Genomic DNA, 17,673 nt, shown 5'->3' with positions numbered 1-17,673 from the left:
GCACCACAGCTGCTGCTGGAGGAGGATGTGAGAGGGGCTCCTGAGAGCAGCACTAGGAACTTGAGCAGCAGATGTTGGGCAGGTCAGAGAAGCTGCTCAGGGGGCATCTGTGCGGTGTGAGGTGTGGGGTACAAAGGATGGAGGTGACAAGTGCTGTGCTGTCAATGGGGTTGTGCCAGGACTTGTGCTCCAACATGCTATAAAATGAAGGTGAGAGGCAGAAATATCTGTTGTACACTGTTTATTTTTCATGTGGAGCTTGGCCAATAAATAGGACTGAATTAAAGCAATGCTCATGAAAAATAAAAGCCAACCATGACTCAGAAGTGCGAAAATTGCCTTCCATGTGTCCAAAGACAATGAGGTTCTGGTTTGCTGGAGATAGCATTATGGATATTGGTGTCTGTACCAGCAGGGGAAAGGCTTCGGCTTATTGATGTCCTTCTATGTGGGAAAAGGATGCCTGGTACAGGATATGGCTTTGTCACTGGATTGCCACCTGGGACTGAGAAAGAGCTTCTGCCAAGCACAGGTCACTCTGAGTTTCTCTCCAGCCCCATCTACACGTCATGGATGTGTCTTCCACCCCAACCACTGACCGATGGCTGCTGAATAGGGAGAATTATGAAATCAAAACAAACAGTAAAACTCAAGAACAAGAAAAACCTGCCCACCTCCATTGTGTTTGGACATGGCTCGTATGAACAGCACCAGTAGCGAGCGGACAGTTCCCATGGTGGAGGAGTGGTTTGTGATGGGAAGACTTAAACTTGCAAAGGATCAGAAAAAAACTAATGAGTGCATCCCAGGTATGAAATTACAGTAACAGGTTGCCTAAGGCTGAGAAAGATCTTAATTGCATCATCCCACCAGGTGTGCAGCTGAGCTCGCTGTGGCTCTCCTCATGCACTTCCTCATGAAAGCGGCATTTGTCCTGTTCCCTGCTGTTCTCTGCTCACCTCTTTTTGCAGCTCTTGACAGAGGAGCCAGCTGAGCTCCAAATGCATGCCTTGAGACAGTTACTGGGTCCTGTCGTAGTCAGGGTTGTTTGGTAAAGCATTCTCCAAGACCCATCGTAAGATCTTAATGATAAGAATCACTAAGATTGGAAAAGACTGCTAAGATCATCTAGTCCAACCACTGACCAAGCCCACTAACCATGTCCCTCAGTGCTATATCTCCATGGTGACTCCACCTGGGCAGCCTGTTCCGGAGGGACAAATGCCAGCTGAGGGTCTGCCTGGTAGGGCCAGGAGGAAGGCAGGTCAGTTATTTGCCAAGCAAATCAGAGGCAATCAGAGTGTGCATCGTGGAGAGGAGAAAGCTTCCTTAGTGCTACTTCTGTAGTTCTGCTTGGGGATGTCAGAAGCAAGAGAGAGATTCCAGTGCCTAAGCACACTTAGTATCACAGAATCAGAATTGTTTGAGTTGGAAAGGCCCTCAAAGATCATCTAGTTCAACTCCCATGCAATGAACAGGAGCATCAGTAGCTAGATCAGGTTGCTCAGAGCCTGGCCCATCCACATAGATAGGCCCCACCTCATATCAGCAGTCACTGGGACCCCATTGGCTGCCTGAGGGTAGCATCATTTTCTTCAGCCTCTTCTCTGTATTAGGGTAGAGGAATGGCCCCAGCACCCATGCAAGGACAGCGCATCTATGGACACACTTGGTTCAGAGTTTCATGCGAAATTTCTTTGAACTAGATTAGTAGCACGTGGGGACAGCAGCACTGCTGGGATTGCCATAGGGTGATGTCTGGGAGCAGCAGGGTTTCCAGGAGAGGTCGGTCTGTTCCTGGGTAGTAGGCCTCCACATATGTTAGTACCATTCACCAGCAGAAAATGCCAGTCCTCAGACCAGTTATTTCCCACTGCAAGAAATTCCAGCTAGGGTGGTCTTCACTTACTTTCTTGTCTCCAAAGTGCAAACCTGGGGAACAGAGGTTGTGACGTAGCTGTTCAGGCACTAGGAACATGGAGAAAGATTTGATAAAGCTCAGGGTGTTTGTACAGCTGGAATCTTTACATATGCCCTGAACAGAGGCTTGGTCAACAAGCAACATTCAGCAGTTTGAACATATCAAATGAATTTCCGTCTGCTCAGCTGGACAACTCTCCATTTTGCTGGCATGATTCGAGGTCTGGGGTGGATTTCATTCAGAAAAGAAGGTTCATTTCCTGTTTCTGAATATATTTGCTGCAGCAATGCCCTTCCTTCGCGTGCTGGAAGAGCTCAGGGTTAGCAGGGTCCAGTTTCTCCAACTGCTAGCCACAGCTGTGTGCCCACATGCTGGGTCAGGACTGTGGAGGACTCTGGCTCCCGCCTGCCCTGCACAGCACAGGTTCCCCCCCAATCTGGCCGGCCCCCAGCAGCAGGAAGCAGCAGCACATGGACAGGAGCTCACTCGCAGGTGGATGCTATCCTGCCAGTCCCCAGCACCATGCCAGGCAAATGCTGCCAGTGCGGCACTGCGAGGGAGCGGGGATGGGATACGCTCTTCCTGAGATTTCCCTTGCTGTGCTCCAGTCCGTTTCCAACATCTCCCAGAGCACGTTCCCCGCTGTCAGAGATACCCCAGATGTTCCTCACGCTTCTCCCTATCCAGCGGTTGAGTCCATAGCTTGTTCTTCTGTCTCATGGTTAAAAAAATATATCTGTATTTTATTTTTCATCCTCGTCTCCCTCGCTCATGCTGCTGAGGGAGGCGGAGGCGGCTTTAGGAGAAGAGGGCGGGGAGGCTTTGTTGAAGACCCACGGAGGGGATGGCGAGCGGGATGGCGAGCGGCCTCGTGTAGGGCTGCTGGTTGGGCTCTGCCGCGGAGAGAAAGCCTGGAGCATTCGGCCGCTTCGTTCCTGGAACATCTGCTTCTGCAAAAACAAAGTGGGAACGTGCTCTGAGTAGGATACCAAGACAGGAAGGGTCTGTGGGCAAAAGGGGCTGCTCTGCGTGGTTCCTCACCTGGAGTTAACACAGGATAGACTTCTGCTCTGAAGCACAGCCCCTTCATCCCACGTGTACTTCACCTCTCAAGCTGTGCTTGCAATAAGCTGGTTTTTGTCATTACAGGATTTTCCTTTTAGCAAGGACAGCCTTGGAATGAGAAAATTGTGTACTGTCCTGAGTTAACCAGGGGAGATACCTTGGGCTCAGTTTAGATGCGACAGTCATGCCGTCTCACAAAGCCAGTCCCCTGCCTGACCTCCAGGTGCCCCTTGTTCCCAGGACCTTTTCTTCTTGCTGTGCTGCACAGACACCTGCCTCCTGCTCAGCTGCCTGGCCAGTGCAGGCCATTTTCCTTGCTCCCTTCTCAAGGCCAGCAGCCCAGTGCCTGCCCAGTACTGTCAAGTGCTTCTCGTGGTACCTGGAGCGTGCACAACCCAAACCCTTAAAACTGGGGACAGGGTGGAAATGTCAGAATTCAGATGTCTGTTAAAAGAGAAACACGCGCAGCCTGTATATTCTGCTTCGTTTTTTATTGTTGTTAGCTTGCTAAAGTTGAGCGAGAACCTTCCATAGCTGGTGGGGTGGAACAGACCAAATTTTCAGGCAAGTGATCTGCTACAATAAGGCAAATGCTGCTTCTTGTTAGTGCTGCTGTGACCTTGCAGTAAGGCTCTGGGACTCGGTTACAGGCGATAGAGCTTGTACTACGCAGTGGCCGTCGGCTTCATGCTGAATACTCAGAATCAGAGTGGCTCATTTCTCCTCTTGGAAACAGGGAGCAAGAACTCTCAGTGTTGCTTGGAGTGCCAGGAGTCGGCTCATAGGTGACGCTTAGCTGGAATGGAAAAGCCATCCCCAGCAAAGTTAAGTCGTCATTCAGGTCTCAGAGCCAAATGCTTGGTTAGAGATATGTTCTGGCTTCTGGGCATGCTGCTTAGGCTGTTGAAGGCTTTCTTAACTTGAGGTTACATTTTTGCCTCCTCCCCTTCCCGTGCCTGCTAGTCTCTCCTTTAGACACTCTCTAATAGCTTTATGTCCTTAAATTATGGTGCCCAACACTGCAGCCAGTGCTGGAGGTGAGGCTGCAGAGCAGAGCAGGACAACCCCTCCCCTCACCCAGTGGTAGTGCTGGGCCTGGTGCACCCCTGAGTACTGTTGGCCCTGCTGGGTGCCAGTGCACACTGCTGGCTCAGATTCAACTTGCCACCAGCCAGAACCCCCAAATCTCTTTCTGCAAAGCTTCTCTCCTGCCTCTTGTTCTCCAGTTTGTATGTATGTCCAGAGTTGCACTGTCCCAGGTATGGAATCTGGAACTTACTGTTGTTAAGCTTCATGTGGTTGATAATTGCCAACCACATGCTTAATTTGTCAAGATCTCTCCATAAGGCAACAGCTCCTCTTAATTCAGTATCACCTGCAAACTTACTTAGTGTACATTTGACTCCTGCATCTGAATCATTGATGAAAACACTGAAGAGAAATGGCCCTAAAATGTAGCCCCAAGGAACCCTACTAGTGATTGGCTGCCAGCCCCACGTAACCCCCCTTGCAAAACCCTTTCAGCCTGCCCTGTCAGCCAATTGCTCACCCAGTGTGTTGGTTTGATTTAGCCAGTTTCATCTTCTCCCTGAAAATAACCCCTACTAAAAACATGGTGTTCGATATATTTTTATCCTGGCCAAGAAAACCACTTCTGACTCTCTTGCCCCTGCCACCTACTGGCCGTTTCAAAAAGCTCAGTAATGTGATGCTTCATGGTGTGGTACCAGTGCAGGGGGGAACTGAAGTGGCCCAGCCTGGCTCTCTACCTATCCCACTTGGCAGTGGGCATTTGACTGTACCCCCGGGCTGGAAAGGAGAATTTCACCTTCCTGCTAAGGCCCTCAGCTGAACCATAGGACATTTTCCTGGTCCCTGCTTCAGCAAAGGGTTTGGTGATTGAACAGCCTGATGTGCTCACACCTTCAGCTGGGGAGGTGGGTGCCCAGCCAATCCTCACTGTCTCACACAGAAGTGCCTGAAGCACCAGGCTGAAAGCCAAAACCATGGCCAGCTGCAGGAGGAGATGGCAGTGCTATTCCTAACTCCAGGATGACTCCTCTTCCCCTGGCCTTGCTCACCTGGGGTAAGTGACACCCATACATCTTTGCAGTCCCCGTGTTCCTAATGGAAGTGGTCCTCTAGCCACTGGCATTGAATAAATAAAAACAACATTAATGACTCGCTTGAAACACCGGAGGATTGGACAAGGCTGTGTGCCAGGACCTTCTAAGGAGACAGCAAAAGAATTTTCAAGCCTTGCTTCAAGCAAATTCAGATTCTTCCAGCGGTTTAGGGAGATAATACTTAGATTTGGTAAACTTACAACTGGACAGAAGTGTTTTTCCCACTTCTGAATTTTGTACCTTGTAGTGGCAATCATGCTGCTCAAGGGTGGGGTCTATGTCGATAGCTACATGCCATGAGGGGCAAAAGAAATTACACTGCCTACATGTTGATACTCCTTTGTCTTACAAAACAGGCACCAACAAGGAATTACAACGGACTAATGCTTTTGTACTGTTGATTTTTCTCCTGACTTTCAAGGTCCAGGCTGTGGATGTATGGAGTGTTGTAATACCAGCCCTGCCTCCAGCTGCAACATACAAAATTCACCTAAATCTCCATGGGTGCCTGCAGTGCCCCAGCCATGTCCTGGGGGGCTGTGCCTGACTGCCTCTGCACATGCAGCAAAGGGACAGTGGCCCTCTGAAGGAGCGGTTCATCCCACTGAGAGGAAGATTCATGCAGAAGTCATATGCTGTAAGCTTTACTTTCTGCTAATCTAATCTGAAAAGCAGCTCTTTCGCTTATGATTTCTGAAATGAGGTGAAATTAGTCCCACTGTTTTCTGTTTTTGTGGAGCTCCATGTCTGCCAGACGTGCTGGGGAACTCTCTCACACCAGAACAAAAGTTTTGTGCCGCATTAATCGTCGCTGTTTCTGACACCTCTCTGACTCTCTCTCAAAAAATGCATACAGAGAATTGTACAGGTGAGCAAAATTATAAATGAGTTGCCTACAAATTTTCATTTTGAAAACTGACGTTTTGACCTTTTTTAGAAGCTGCTATTTTTTTGTGGGTTACGTGGCCCTTACTTTTAGAAAATTGATGCTAGCATAAAGTGTATTATAATAACTATTTGTGAAATAATAACAGCATATTAATGGAATTCAAATTACAGATCTAGGAATCTACCACACCCGTAACGATTCCTGTACTTTTACTGTCAACATTAAAAGCAACATCTAACTAACAGCGATAGGGCAAATTAATGTTAATAACAGTTTTGACACTAATAGCAAGTTATCATTATTTTAAAAGTCTTTCCTGCTGCAAAGCTCAAACTGATTTAAAAAAGCCACAACACCTCTCAGCTCACTGTCACTGATGCTTTTCCTACAAGAGTACAAAGAGAATACACCCCTCTGGACTGTTACAGATTTTTTCTTAGCAAAGGTCTCCGATTGCATCAGATTTCCCATTAGGTGATCTGGACATGAACTCAGGACACAGAATCACAGAATGGCCTGGATTGATAGGGACCTCAAGGATCATGAATCTCCAACTCCCCTGCCACATGCAGGGCCACCAACCTCCCCATTTAATACTAGACCAGACTGCCCAGGGCCCCATCCAATCTGGCCTTGAACACCTCCAGGGACGGGGCATCCACAACCTCTCTGGGCAGCCTGTTCCAGTACCTCACCACTCTCTCTGTAAAGAACTTCCCCCTGACATCCAACCTAAATCTTCCCTTCCTCAACTTAAAACCATTTCCCCTTGTCCTGCTGTCACTCACCCTTTCAAAGAGTTGATTCCCCTCCCCTCTGTAGGCTCCCTTTAGGTACTGAAAGGCTGCAATGAGGTCACCCTGCAGCCTTCTTTTCTCCAGGCTGAACAAGCCCAGCTCTTTCAGCCTGTCCTCATAGGGGAGGTGCTCCAGTCCCCTGATCATCTTCGTGGCCCTCCTCTGGACCCTCTCCAACAGCTCCCTGTCTTTCTTGTACTGGGGGCTCCAGACCTGGACGCAGTACTCCAGATGGGGCCTCACAAGAGCAGAGTAGAGGGGAACAATCACCTCCCTGTCTCTGCTGGCCACCCTTCTTCTAATGGAGCCCAGGATGCCATTTGCTTTCTGAGCTGAAAGCCACAGCATCTCCCCAAAATATCTTTGCAGAACAGCTTTTCTCTAATAAATTGAATTCTGTAAAATATTTATCATCATATGGTTTTTAAATGTACTTATTGTTCAGTTTTGATTTGGTAGAGCAGGGGAATAGGATCAAGGCTTTGAAATTCTCTTCCTCCCAGTGCACACCCAAATGCATCTCATCTCTTGTGGATTTCATGTGATGTATGCATTGGTTTGATTTGTTGGTTGCATCTCTTTGTTCACCTATGGCCACAAGACCACATTGGGAACACTAACTTGAAAATAAAGCTCTTTTTATGTGGATGTGGTCAATGCAGATAGACCTGGGTTCTTCATCAGAAGAGTTTATGGTCTGCGCTTCCCTAAGGAAAATGATATTACCAGTGAACAACTGGCCAACAAAGGTACATCTTAGACTGGGACATGTGGTGTTCAGAGGGCCTTTGCATGGGACAGCCATTGCTGTAAGGAGATGATAAAGATGCAGTCTATGTTCTTGAAGCCTTCTTTTAGGCTTTTCTCTGTTGAGCTGTAATCAGTGCAGCAAGTGATGGCAGAGGGGTGGTGATGGTGAAAACTCCAGTAAAGGACAGCTTGGTGGCACCAAGTTCTGACGTGGCTGTTGTATGGGCTATTTAATTCACCATCTTGACATGGATTTGTTTATAAACAGAAGCTCTACTATGATCCTTTCAACAGAGCGTACTATTCATAATGGTATGCTGTTCAGCTATGGACTGATAAAAGTAGGATGAGAGAACACTGTGTGTGTTGGCTCTTTACAACTGTTCCAATGGGATCTGCATCACGCTCCTGCTAAACTGCTTTTTTTCTGGCTTGCTGCCTCTGTTGACATTTGGTCTCAAACAGTAAGCCACAGGCAGTTAAAGCCATGCCCAATTCTCCTGCAAAAGGTTTGATTTCAAATAAGGAGGGATCTGACTGTCTGCATGCCATGGTCTGAAAATGCACCTCTGAAGCATTCTGCCGTTCTGCTGAGCGTGTCTTGTTCTTACTCTGCTCTCCTCAACTTACTGTGCATTGCTTGCTTCTCTCCTCTGTACTTGCAAAAAGTTCCTCAAACTGAGCAAAACCTTTGCTTGGAGCTTGCAATTAAAACAGCATGTCTGAGATAACGCCAGTATTGAAGGGTTTGGCTGGGGCCTGGGCTTCCACCACAGCACATTTGTGCAGAGAAGTTGCTGGAAAAGGACTGACTCCCAACACGAAGGGCTAAGAAGTTCTGCATTAACAAATGATAACTTCTGCATTCAAAAGAAGTTTTGTTCCTGGTTTCAAGGTAGCAATGGGAAGCATTACAGGAAAACAGGGCTTCGGAATGTTTGACAGCTATCAGAACTGGAAGATGAGAGCCAGGTCTCTTTTGGGACTCTGTTTTGTAACCAACTCACCACTCATTGCAGGATTTTAGTTCGAGAAGGTGGTGCACTGGAATTTCTTCCCCAGATAATACTGTTACAGCCCCTTAACTACCCTTCCAAAGCACCAGTAGATCCTGGATAAATGGGGTATGTGGAGCCAGCACTTACCAAGGAGACCTTCAAAAGTGCTTCAGTTTTACCTGAAAATTCACTGCAGGCAGTTAGACGACCCAGTTCACCAGACATGTATGAGAATTTCTCAGTACTTAAAATCAGTAGTTCTTAAGACTAGGAAATATCATCTACTATTGAGTATGGAGGATGAACAGAACAATTAAATTTCTAATATTCCTGTTTTTCTCACCAACTTCAGTGTATAGCTTATCTCTACTATCTGTGGTCTTATTTAGTGCTAATGAAGAAAACAGACTGTACTAAATCTGTTTGCTTAGTAAGAAGGCTGTAAGGCAGCCAATGACTGAATGTAGTATCGCATCCACTATCACAACTTACTTAATGGCAGGATATCTCACTGGTTAAAAAAAATATTATAAATTATAAACATAAAAGACAGAAATTGTTGCAAAGAAGCAACAGGCATCGCAGATCCTCCTGCTGCAGTATTGGCACGCATTACTGGATTCAGCAAGCAGGTCTGGCATTAGCCTACTGTGCTGACTTTCAAAGTAAATACTGCAGCAAAGGAATCTGCTCTTGAATCTGTATTACAGAGAATAAATAAATAAAAATGCTCACACTCCCTGGCATGGCAGAATACCTACCAGGGCTCCATCGGGTCCAAACAGCTCTAAAAAGTTGCCAATAAATTCCCTGGACTTTTCTTCCCATTTTTGAATGAGGTCATGGCTCTTCTCTTCCACCTTGTTAACAAATTCTTTTGATTTTTCCTCTACGTTCTTTACTTTTTCTTTCATTTTGTCCACTTGGTTTTGAAAGCGATATTTCTTCTCCTGTTTAGAAAGTGTGGGCAGAGATGAATGTAAAGGGTCTTGGGAAACATTATGCACTGAATGCAAAGAAGAAAAACAAATCTCATGACTGTATCTGCTTTACATTTATATACGCATTTAATATATCTGTAATGAAGCACAGAAAGTGCATACTGAAAAAGATGTTTTATGTTATTACTGCGTTTATTCTACTACATCACTCTGTACGTATTTGCAAACTGAATGCACTTTGAAAATTTTGTGAATCTTGTCAAGACTACAAGTGAAAAATTAACAGTTCAAACTTAATAGAAAGCAAAAGACAAATGCATTCTGCTCTGACTTGCCAGCCTGGATATGGACTTGGTCCCAAATGCCTCTATGATCAGACTTCTGCAGAGCAGAAGGAAAATTCTATTCACCTCAGAGCCTGGCAAATACAGGAGCTTCAGACTGCCAGAAAAGAGAGCAAACTCCTATTGCTCGGTAGCCAAGAGAAAGAGAGCGGAAGTGAAGATACTGTTACAAAGCCATTATTTGGCCAAGCTTCTAAAGTAATTCACGGCTTTTGTCCTGATATGCTTCTGTGCTCCTCAAAAGTACAGCATCCAGAGCTAACCGAACCTTTGGCCCTGGAAACAGAATGCAAATCCACAGCAGCACAGCATACTACCAGCTTTTAATTTCCTGTGAACTTCATTTAATTGTCCCTTTAATTTGCTTTCCAAATGCATACTGTTTAGTGCTGGGGGCTGAGGTTATTCTAGCTCATGAATCGCAAGAACTGTCTTTGCAGGCTACGGGACCAAAGAAGATCATTAAAGTCCAAAAAAGCCTAACTCACTTTGCACCTAGCAGGCAGCCTTCCATTACCTAGGAAACCAACGCTTTTCTGACTTGGTGAAATCTCATTTTTTGTTTTGAAACACAAAAAGTCTCTGGTCAAAAGTAATATTTTTGCATTTAAATTACAATAAGCTACAATAACCAAATGTCAGAAGTGACTTCAGAATTTATGGGTTTGAGACTGGGGAAGCATAAGATATATAATAGTAATTTAACCTCAGAGCAGTTAAAGAATGACTTTAAGAACCCCCAAGGCATCCAGCATGCCCTAATTTAATGGATACTTGCAATAGTGATTGTTATGGGTAAAACACTTAAAGCAGGATTTTTAGAAGTGTAAAAGACTGAGAAGAAACACGGTGAAATATTTATGCCCAGTGTGCTGTAATTTATCTGCCAGACTTCAAGATAAGAAACAAGTAAATAAAATCCTCAAGAAATGACACAATTCAGTCATTCATGAGGGGCCTTCCCAGCTCCAGAGAAGGAGGGGTAAGGCCCCCTATGGTCTAGCCCAATCACGAGGAAGATTTCAGTAATCTACGTTATCTCTAGGCCTTAAGTTGGGACTTGAAACAGAAAATGAAGGGAATAAGCTTTCATCTCTGTCACTGTTTACTGGAGGGTAAGGTGCAGCTGATTTTTTCTGAGCAATCCTTCCAAACAGCACTCTTGCCCTACTTATGCTCTTGTGCTACATATTGTGATTTTTGAAAATTTCTGCATCAGTTATATATTTAGTTCCTAACATGCTTCCTTGTGTTTTAAAACCTATTTTAGCCTTCTCTAGTTATCTCAGGGATCAGCATTTTTGTTATTAATTTCTTTATTACTCTTGCCACACTGCAGAGAAAGTTTGGATATGAAAATCTTTGCTTTCTGTGCTGCCTTCCCGCAATAGAATAAGGAAGCAAATCACTCACTGGGTCAGTGTTTGAGAAGACAGCAGCTGTAGGGCTGGTTTCCTTCCTAGTATGCTATTAAGTCATTTACAGCTCAAGGAGGGACAGGAGCAGCAGCTTTGTTACAAATGTGAAAGCCAAAACTGGAAATGAAGCTGCTAATTACTAAGAGGATTTAAAACTATCTTCAGCTTACCTATTTATTTTAAATTAAATTCTTCCCAGCTCTGTCTTCCCTTTTCAAAACATTAGTGGGAAGATATACTTTCTTACCCTTTATGGTACCTTTGGGGTCCTAGGAAGGAACGTTTCAGAAGCAAATGTGGATCAGAGTACTTACATTTATAAAACTAACGTTCAGCTCTTTGGCGGTGTATCCCCGTTGGAGGTTGCGCCGGGCATACACATCATAGTCCCGGACAATCCTTGTGATTATATCTGATGTTGAGATACCCTCAGTTCTCTGCGTTGGTACGAACATTCCTGAGCAAAGTGGGAAAAGAAAGCCAGCTGGGAAAGCACGGCAGGACCAGGCACACTGCAGGTAGCTGAGAAGGGACACAAAAAGCCTAACCAAAGTCAAGACACTTGCAATTCTGGCTATCTTGTTCTTTCTTCTTATTCCTTTGTGAGAGGGTGCTGGGTTGCTGTACGGTTCATTTTTCCTCAGTCTGCAGAAAGGCTAAAACCTTCCCCCTGCACAGCACCAGTTCTGATGAAGTTAACAGACTGGCAGAGGCTCCCGAGTCAGCCCTTCGCTGGGAGAAGCAATTAGCTTCCACTCACACTACTGAAAGATCATCTGCTGCTCTCTTGTGTATTTCTACTCACCCCTCCATTCCTGTGTTGTGCTGTCTGACAGTCTTTGTTCTGCTAAGGTTAAAAAAAACCAACCAAACAAAAACAGACAAACCACTGGCCAAAACCACCAAGCACCTTCAGGCAGAAGATGTATACTCTGCATTATAAAATACAAAAATACAGTACAAAAATACAGTGGGGACTGAGGCCATCAGGCTCTTCAGTCCCTCCTTCATGTGTATCTTGCTGCTTCAGTGGTTGCCTTATCACTCTCCCTTCTCCAACTAGCAAAACTGGTACTTTATTGATGCTGCATTGTTTTCTTCAATGCAGCTGAGGAATGTATTTGTTTTTCACCGTTCCTCATCAAGACAGGATCACTTGACCTGTTAAAACAAGTGACAAAGGCAATACTACCAGCATGCCTTGCCTTACGAGTTAGTTAGTGCCACAAAAAATTACTACTATCACTTATATGTAATTGCAATATTAAGCTGCTAATGAGAGAAAGCTGTGAGTTAAGACTAGAAATGGTTTTGGAAAAAAAAAAAAAAAATAGTGCTTTGTCTTAAAAGAGTACTATAGCTATTGATCAATTAATTCTCAAATTCACATAAGAAGGCAGGCATTGCTAGCCAATTTCACAGGGTTAGAAAAGCAAATGGGGAAGGAATCGAGAAGCTTAGCAGCCTCTTGTGACTAAATGATATTTGATGTTTTCCTTATGATCTCTAATTAGTATTCTCTTCAAAGTTAGATTATTTTAATCAAGAGCAGAGAGGTTTCCCCAGTCATGCTTTTCAGGCATGCAGTAGTCACTCAGGAAGGTATTTTTGGAAGCAGTGAAACCCGCTTTAAGCCAGAAGCTTCTATAAATAGGAGCTACAAGAATTCATTAACAGAAGCCAAACTCAACCCTTGCTATGCCAAATGCTGAATTGTTTTCAAGTGTTAAAAGCCATTTTGTCTTTGCCCCTTTTACCTTCTGTCACTGATTTTGCTTTTATTTGCTTCAGATGCTAAACCAGTTCATGTTTTCAAACCCAGTTTACAGATGGGCAGAGGTTTAGTCAGCACAGCGCTGCAGAGCCCACTTTTTGTCTATATGCCCTCTCCTCCATCGGCTACACAGGAAAACAGCAGTGCATGGAAATCTATACATGGGGCTCCAAACTTTGTATTTGCTTCTCTGTTCACTAACAACTTGGTGTTGGGAAAATGGGAGTACTGAAACGAAGGAAAATGCACAAATGCTTCCCCAACATTGTTCTATTTAAAACAAAATGCCCTAGGGGAAATTCACGTTGCTGATAATGCTATTCTGGAATGTTAGGACCATTATGTTATTAGATCTCTAAACTAAGGTAGCATTATTCCTGTTTTACATCTAACGAAGTTCAGTAGCACAAAATTGAAATCACTTCTCCATCATCCTTCAGCGATGGACAAAGGACAGAACACAGCTCTCTGAAGTTATAAGCTCATATTGTGGTGTAACAGCAAAGAAGAATGTGTCAAGTTTGGGCACTCTCTAGCTCAGTCTGATAATAACAGACACCAAGGGCTCCTGTCATGTTATACAGGGAACTTGGCACCTCACAAACCTAATGCAAAATAGTTTTCCAGTCAGCACCTATTCTATACGTCCCATCCATACCATAGGTATGTTTGTTCCACTGCCTAATAAAGTGAAGTGGTGCAGGTTCTGAACCTGCAGAACAGCAGTTCCCAGAGGATGGCTGCGAGTCCAACACCACAGTGACATCTGCAAGTGGAAAAAGATCAAGAACTGCTGCTATAAAAAGCTTATTTGTACAGCTTGGGTCAATACCTGCTCTACTGCTGTCATTGTACAGCTTGAGAATGTCACTTTGTGCTACAAATTACCAGCAAGCAGATTTGTTCTTGAATTCTTTTAAGACCAAGAAGAGGACGGATTCTCCACTATTCAAAGTGGTGCTTCCAGAGAGCAGTGGAAGAAAGAAACAATCAGTTCCTCCTCTTGTGCTGTTTATTTTGCCACAAGCAAAGGGTGGCTTAACTCAGTCTGCTTAGATCAGCTTCCATGAAGCTGAAGACAAACTCATGATAACTTCAGCTTGTTCACATTCAACGCATTATGGTAGTCAACCACCTGCTAAGTGGTCATGCCAAATTAATTACTCTGGTAATGATTTAAACCCTCTGCCAGTGTAGTGAAAAAACCCTCAGTGTAAATCAGAAGTGGATCCTAATGACTCCTGAAGACCTACAGTGTGCCCTCATATTCAGGCCTGTTCTGTGTCAAGGAGTCATCAATTTGTGGTCACCAACAAGCCACTGCAGTTGGCTAGGTTGTTACGGGAACTGAATTCATTTCCATCAGTTTAGAGCTCTCACTTTAGCTAAATTCATTAAAGAAAAAAAGATGGGACTCTTTATTACGACAGATTTGAATGTTTTCCTGGGGGCCATGGAAGGAATTCAGCGCAGGACATTCTCTGTGGTTTTACAAAGTCAATCTTCCTGCTGAAATCAGCAATACCTGATTTTAGAGTGTAAGAAAACATGGTGTTATCTTTGCTGCTTTTCTCCCAGCAGTTTTGGTCAAAAGGCAGTAAAAGAGTTTGAGCTGAGGCTGAATAGAGAGGTGCTAAAAGTGTGAAGTTGCTCTTACCTGCCTCTTTTATGTGCTTGTACACATCATCCGAGCCAGCAGAGGAGTACGGGATGTCATCGTGGGCTACAAAGTCAATCTGCCAGTGAACAGAAGAAGAATCACATGCCACCATCACTGAATTTTGGTTCAGAGAGGGGTTGTTGTGGAGGATCAAGCTTTGATCTCAGCTGACTTTCTTTTGACATTCTCATCCTAAAGCCATCACCTAGAATACTGCACTCTAGATTTAGGCCTAGAAGTGCTAAGTTCTGTGATAATAATGAAAGAACAGAAAGCTTGCCTCCAGCAGCGCTGTCATTAACACAGCACTGTGGCTGTGTGTGTGTGATATGCTGTAGAAAACCTAAGACAGCTGTTTCTGCTACTGGAAGAGCTGAGACATGTGGACACCAAAGTACATTCAGTAAATTATGTTTTGTTAAGACATGTACTGCATGGCAGACAATAACTGTAGGAGATTGTATTTCTTTGTATTTCTGGCCAAGTATTGCACCTGTTCACATTAATAAGAAATATGTCTTGAATTCAGGACTTTAACAGAACTTCAGTCATTACATTATAGCTTTACTGGTTCATGATCTTTCCTGAATGTGAGTTTATGGATGATTCTTCAGTGTTATTTTGCCATTCAAAAATCATCCCAGCATACTGAGGAAAAAAGACAAGAGAAATACCACGTTTTCTGGCGCAGACTGAGGGCAAGCAAGGCAGGTACCTAACTTTGGTGACTGGAGTGAACTGAATTAAATAACTTACTCCAGCTGACACAATTTCACACGCTTGCTGTTTATCTTCAATTGACAGCCCATCTAAGGGAAAAGGGGGATAAGAAGAGAAAGGTACCTTATGTTTCTCAAGGAATTCTGGTGTTAGCGTCCAGGGTGCATCTCTGATGACCTCATCCACATAGCGACAGTGTCTGAGGGCTTCATATCTCTCTGTTTCATTCATCACAGTGAAGCCTTTGAACTTATGAGTTAAATCATCACTGCAAACTAAAATATGGAAGTATCATCAAAATGGCTTCACCTGCTGTAGAATTTGCACGATCAGACATTTTTCACTTCCCATAGTTATGTTAAGCACTTAGTTATCACCTTAGCTAACTCTGGGGAGCTCCAGGGCCTCTAGGAATTCTGCTCATGGTTGGCAAGTACAACCACAGATTTATGAGAGATCTTCCCTTTCTGGAGCTGCAGCCGGAGTCCAAGTGAGATAATGTAGGACATCTCACACAGTACTGTAAGCACATGTGAGGCAAGTGAATCCCACTACAAGCAGAGATTTCAGAGCTGATTATGGACAGCGCTTTAAAAATAAATGGAAACTGCAGTGTCAAACCACATGTATCACAAAATGGTTGAGACAGGAAGATACCTGGGCACCTAATCCAATGACCCCTCCCTGGAGGGGGGCTGACTACAGCAGGACTGCACACCAAAGATGGAGACCCCACAGCACCCTGTTCCAGCGTTCAACCGCCCTCGCAATATAAAGGTTTGCTCTTACGTAAACAAAGTCCTAAATGATTAATTTGCCCACACAGCTCTAAATCACAGAAGAACAGTTTCTCATTAAATAAGCATTAAATAGAAAACAAGTCAGGGCAAATTTTACAGGAATCTGTGTCTGAGTTTAGCTTTGACTTCAGCAGATTTCACAGAAAGAGAAATAAGGCTTATGGTATGATCAAAGAGGAAATCACAGAAGAAAAAGCTCTGTGGAAAGGACTGGGAGAAGCCATATACTCCAGTGGAGAGGATGGAGCCTGGGAATGCATCTTTAACTCCAGATGTGCCAATACTATGTCACACTGCTTTTAAAATGAGGGAGAAGCAACATCCATGTTACTGGAGGACTATAAAAGTTGGCCATTATCCTTCCATTCACATAATGTTGCATAAGATGCAGTGGCCTGTCCCCACAGCTCTAACTCTGTCCAATATTATAGCTGCAATAGTCATTTGACTCCCACATGGAATAATTTGATACCCTTTGGGTTGACAGTATGTGTCCTTCACCACAGGTCAAACCCATGCCTTTGCATCTCACTTTTCTGTGACACCTGGACAAACAGTAAAAATACTTGACAAATGACAAATGCAACATTATTAGTGCTGCAGAAGCACGTGACAGCAGCCCAACAGCAGCCACTTCTTTCCAATTTGAAAACGTCAATCTATCAGACAAGGCTCTGGCAAAGATTAAGTCTTTTTTGAGATTTAAAATGGATGTTCTTCATGTACGGTCATTAAGGACCTTTAAAGCAGGCAAAATGTAAATACCCTGGAGCTCAGGCAAAATTCAAAGTCAGATAATAGTATATATGTGTATTTCAGCTAGCTAACTGCTACTCTCTCTTATTACATCATTTTTATCATGCCTGCTGACAGGAAATTTAATGGAGAAAATGCATTTGCAGTTGGAAGATTCCTTTCTGAGACTGCATTTGTATTTATTTACAAACTTTATGTATTCTTAGAGTTACCTTCTCCTGGAAGAAAGGGTTTACTAAAATTACTGGAAAACAGAAGTTTTTGCTTGAATTTTGTAGAAAGGTGAGATTTTAATTTTTGAGTACTACTTGTTCATATAGACTGCAGTCACAGTATGTCTGTATTTCTTTTTATTTCTATCATCAAGCTCTAATGAGTGATTTGGGGAGGCATAAAAGTCTATCAAAAACATCTTAGCTCCAAATAATTGTTTTCACAATAAGAAATAAAAGGGATTGGTTGTGATGCATAGCAACACACATGACACCAGTGCTTTTGCAGCACAAATTGTACGTGGGTGTGGAAAAGTGCCCATTCTTTAAACATGCTAAGGCACTGCATTGCTGTGAAAAGGTACTAATGAGTGCTGGCTGCTTTGTCTTTCACTCCAGAATTAAAAGGCACAGTGGAGCTATGCCATGAAATTCAATAAAGCTGCATTTTTGCCCCAGAGCTCCTTCCCTGACCTGTGGCACAACCATTTCACTTCTCTTC

General features: G+C 44.0%; 1 protein-coding gene across 2 annotated transcripts in view; it reads right to left on the bottom strand.

The window, feature by feature from the left end:
• Positions 1-268: 268 nt before the first annotated feature.
• PCYT1B (phosphate cytidylyltransferase 1B, choline) overlaps positions 269-17,673 on the bottom strand; it is a 32,219-nt gene continuing 14,814 nt past the window's right edge. Inside the window, exons 4-8 of one of the 2 annotated variants that reach the window (XM_031599292.2) lie at positions 15,527-15,678; positions 14,681-14,759; positions 11,564-11,706; positions 9,308-9,496; positions 269-2,871 (exon numbers count right to left, since the gene is read on the bottom strand). In XM_031599292.2, the coding sequence (XP_031455152.1) occupies positions 2,665-2,871; positions 9,308-9,496; positions 11,564-11,706; positions 14,681-14,759; positions 15,527-15,678 (770 nt within the window). In that variant the 3' untranslated portion in view covers positions 269-2,664. Of the gene's footprint in view, positions 2,872-3,445; positions 3,783-9,307; positions 9,497-11,563; positions 11,707-14,680; positions 14,760-15,526; positions 15,679-17,673 lie in introns of those variants that run through there. The other variant, XM_031599293.2, reaches the window with a different exon arrangement.

This window comes from Phasianus colchicus, chromosome 1 (genome assembly GCF_987193195.1).
Source record: "Phasianus colchicus chromosome 1, bPhaCol1.hap1.1, whole genome shotgun sequence".
Lineage (NCBI taxonomy): Eukaryota > Metazoa > Chordata > Aves > Galliformes > Phasianidae > Phasianus > Phasianus colchicus.
Note: the sequence above shows the minus strand (reverse complement) of the source record. Positions and strands in the feature narration are given on the sequence as shown.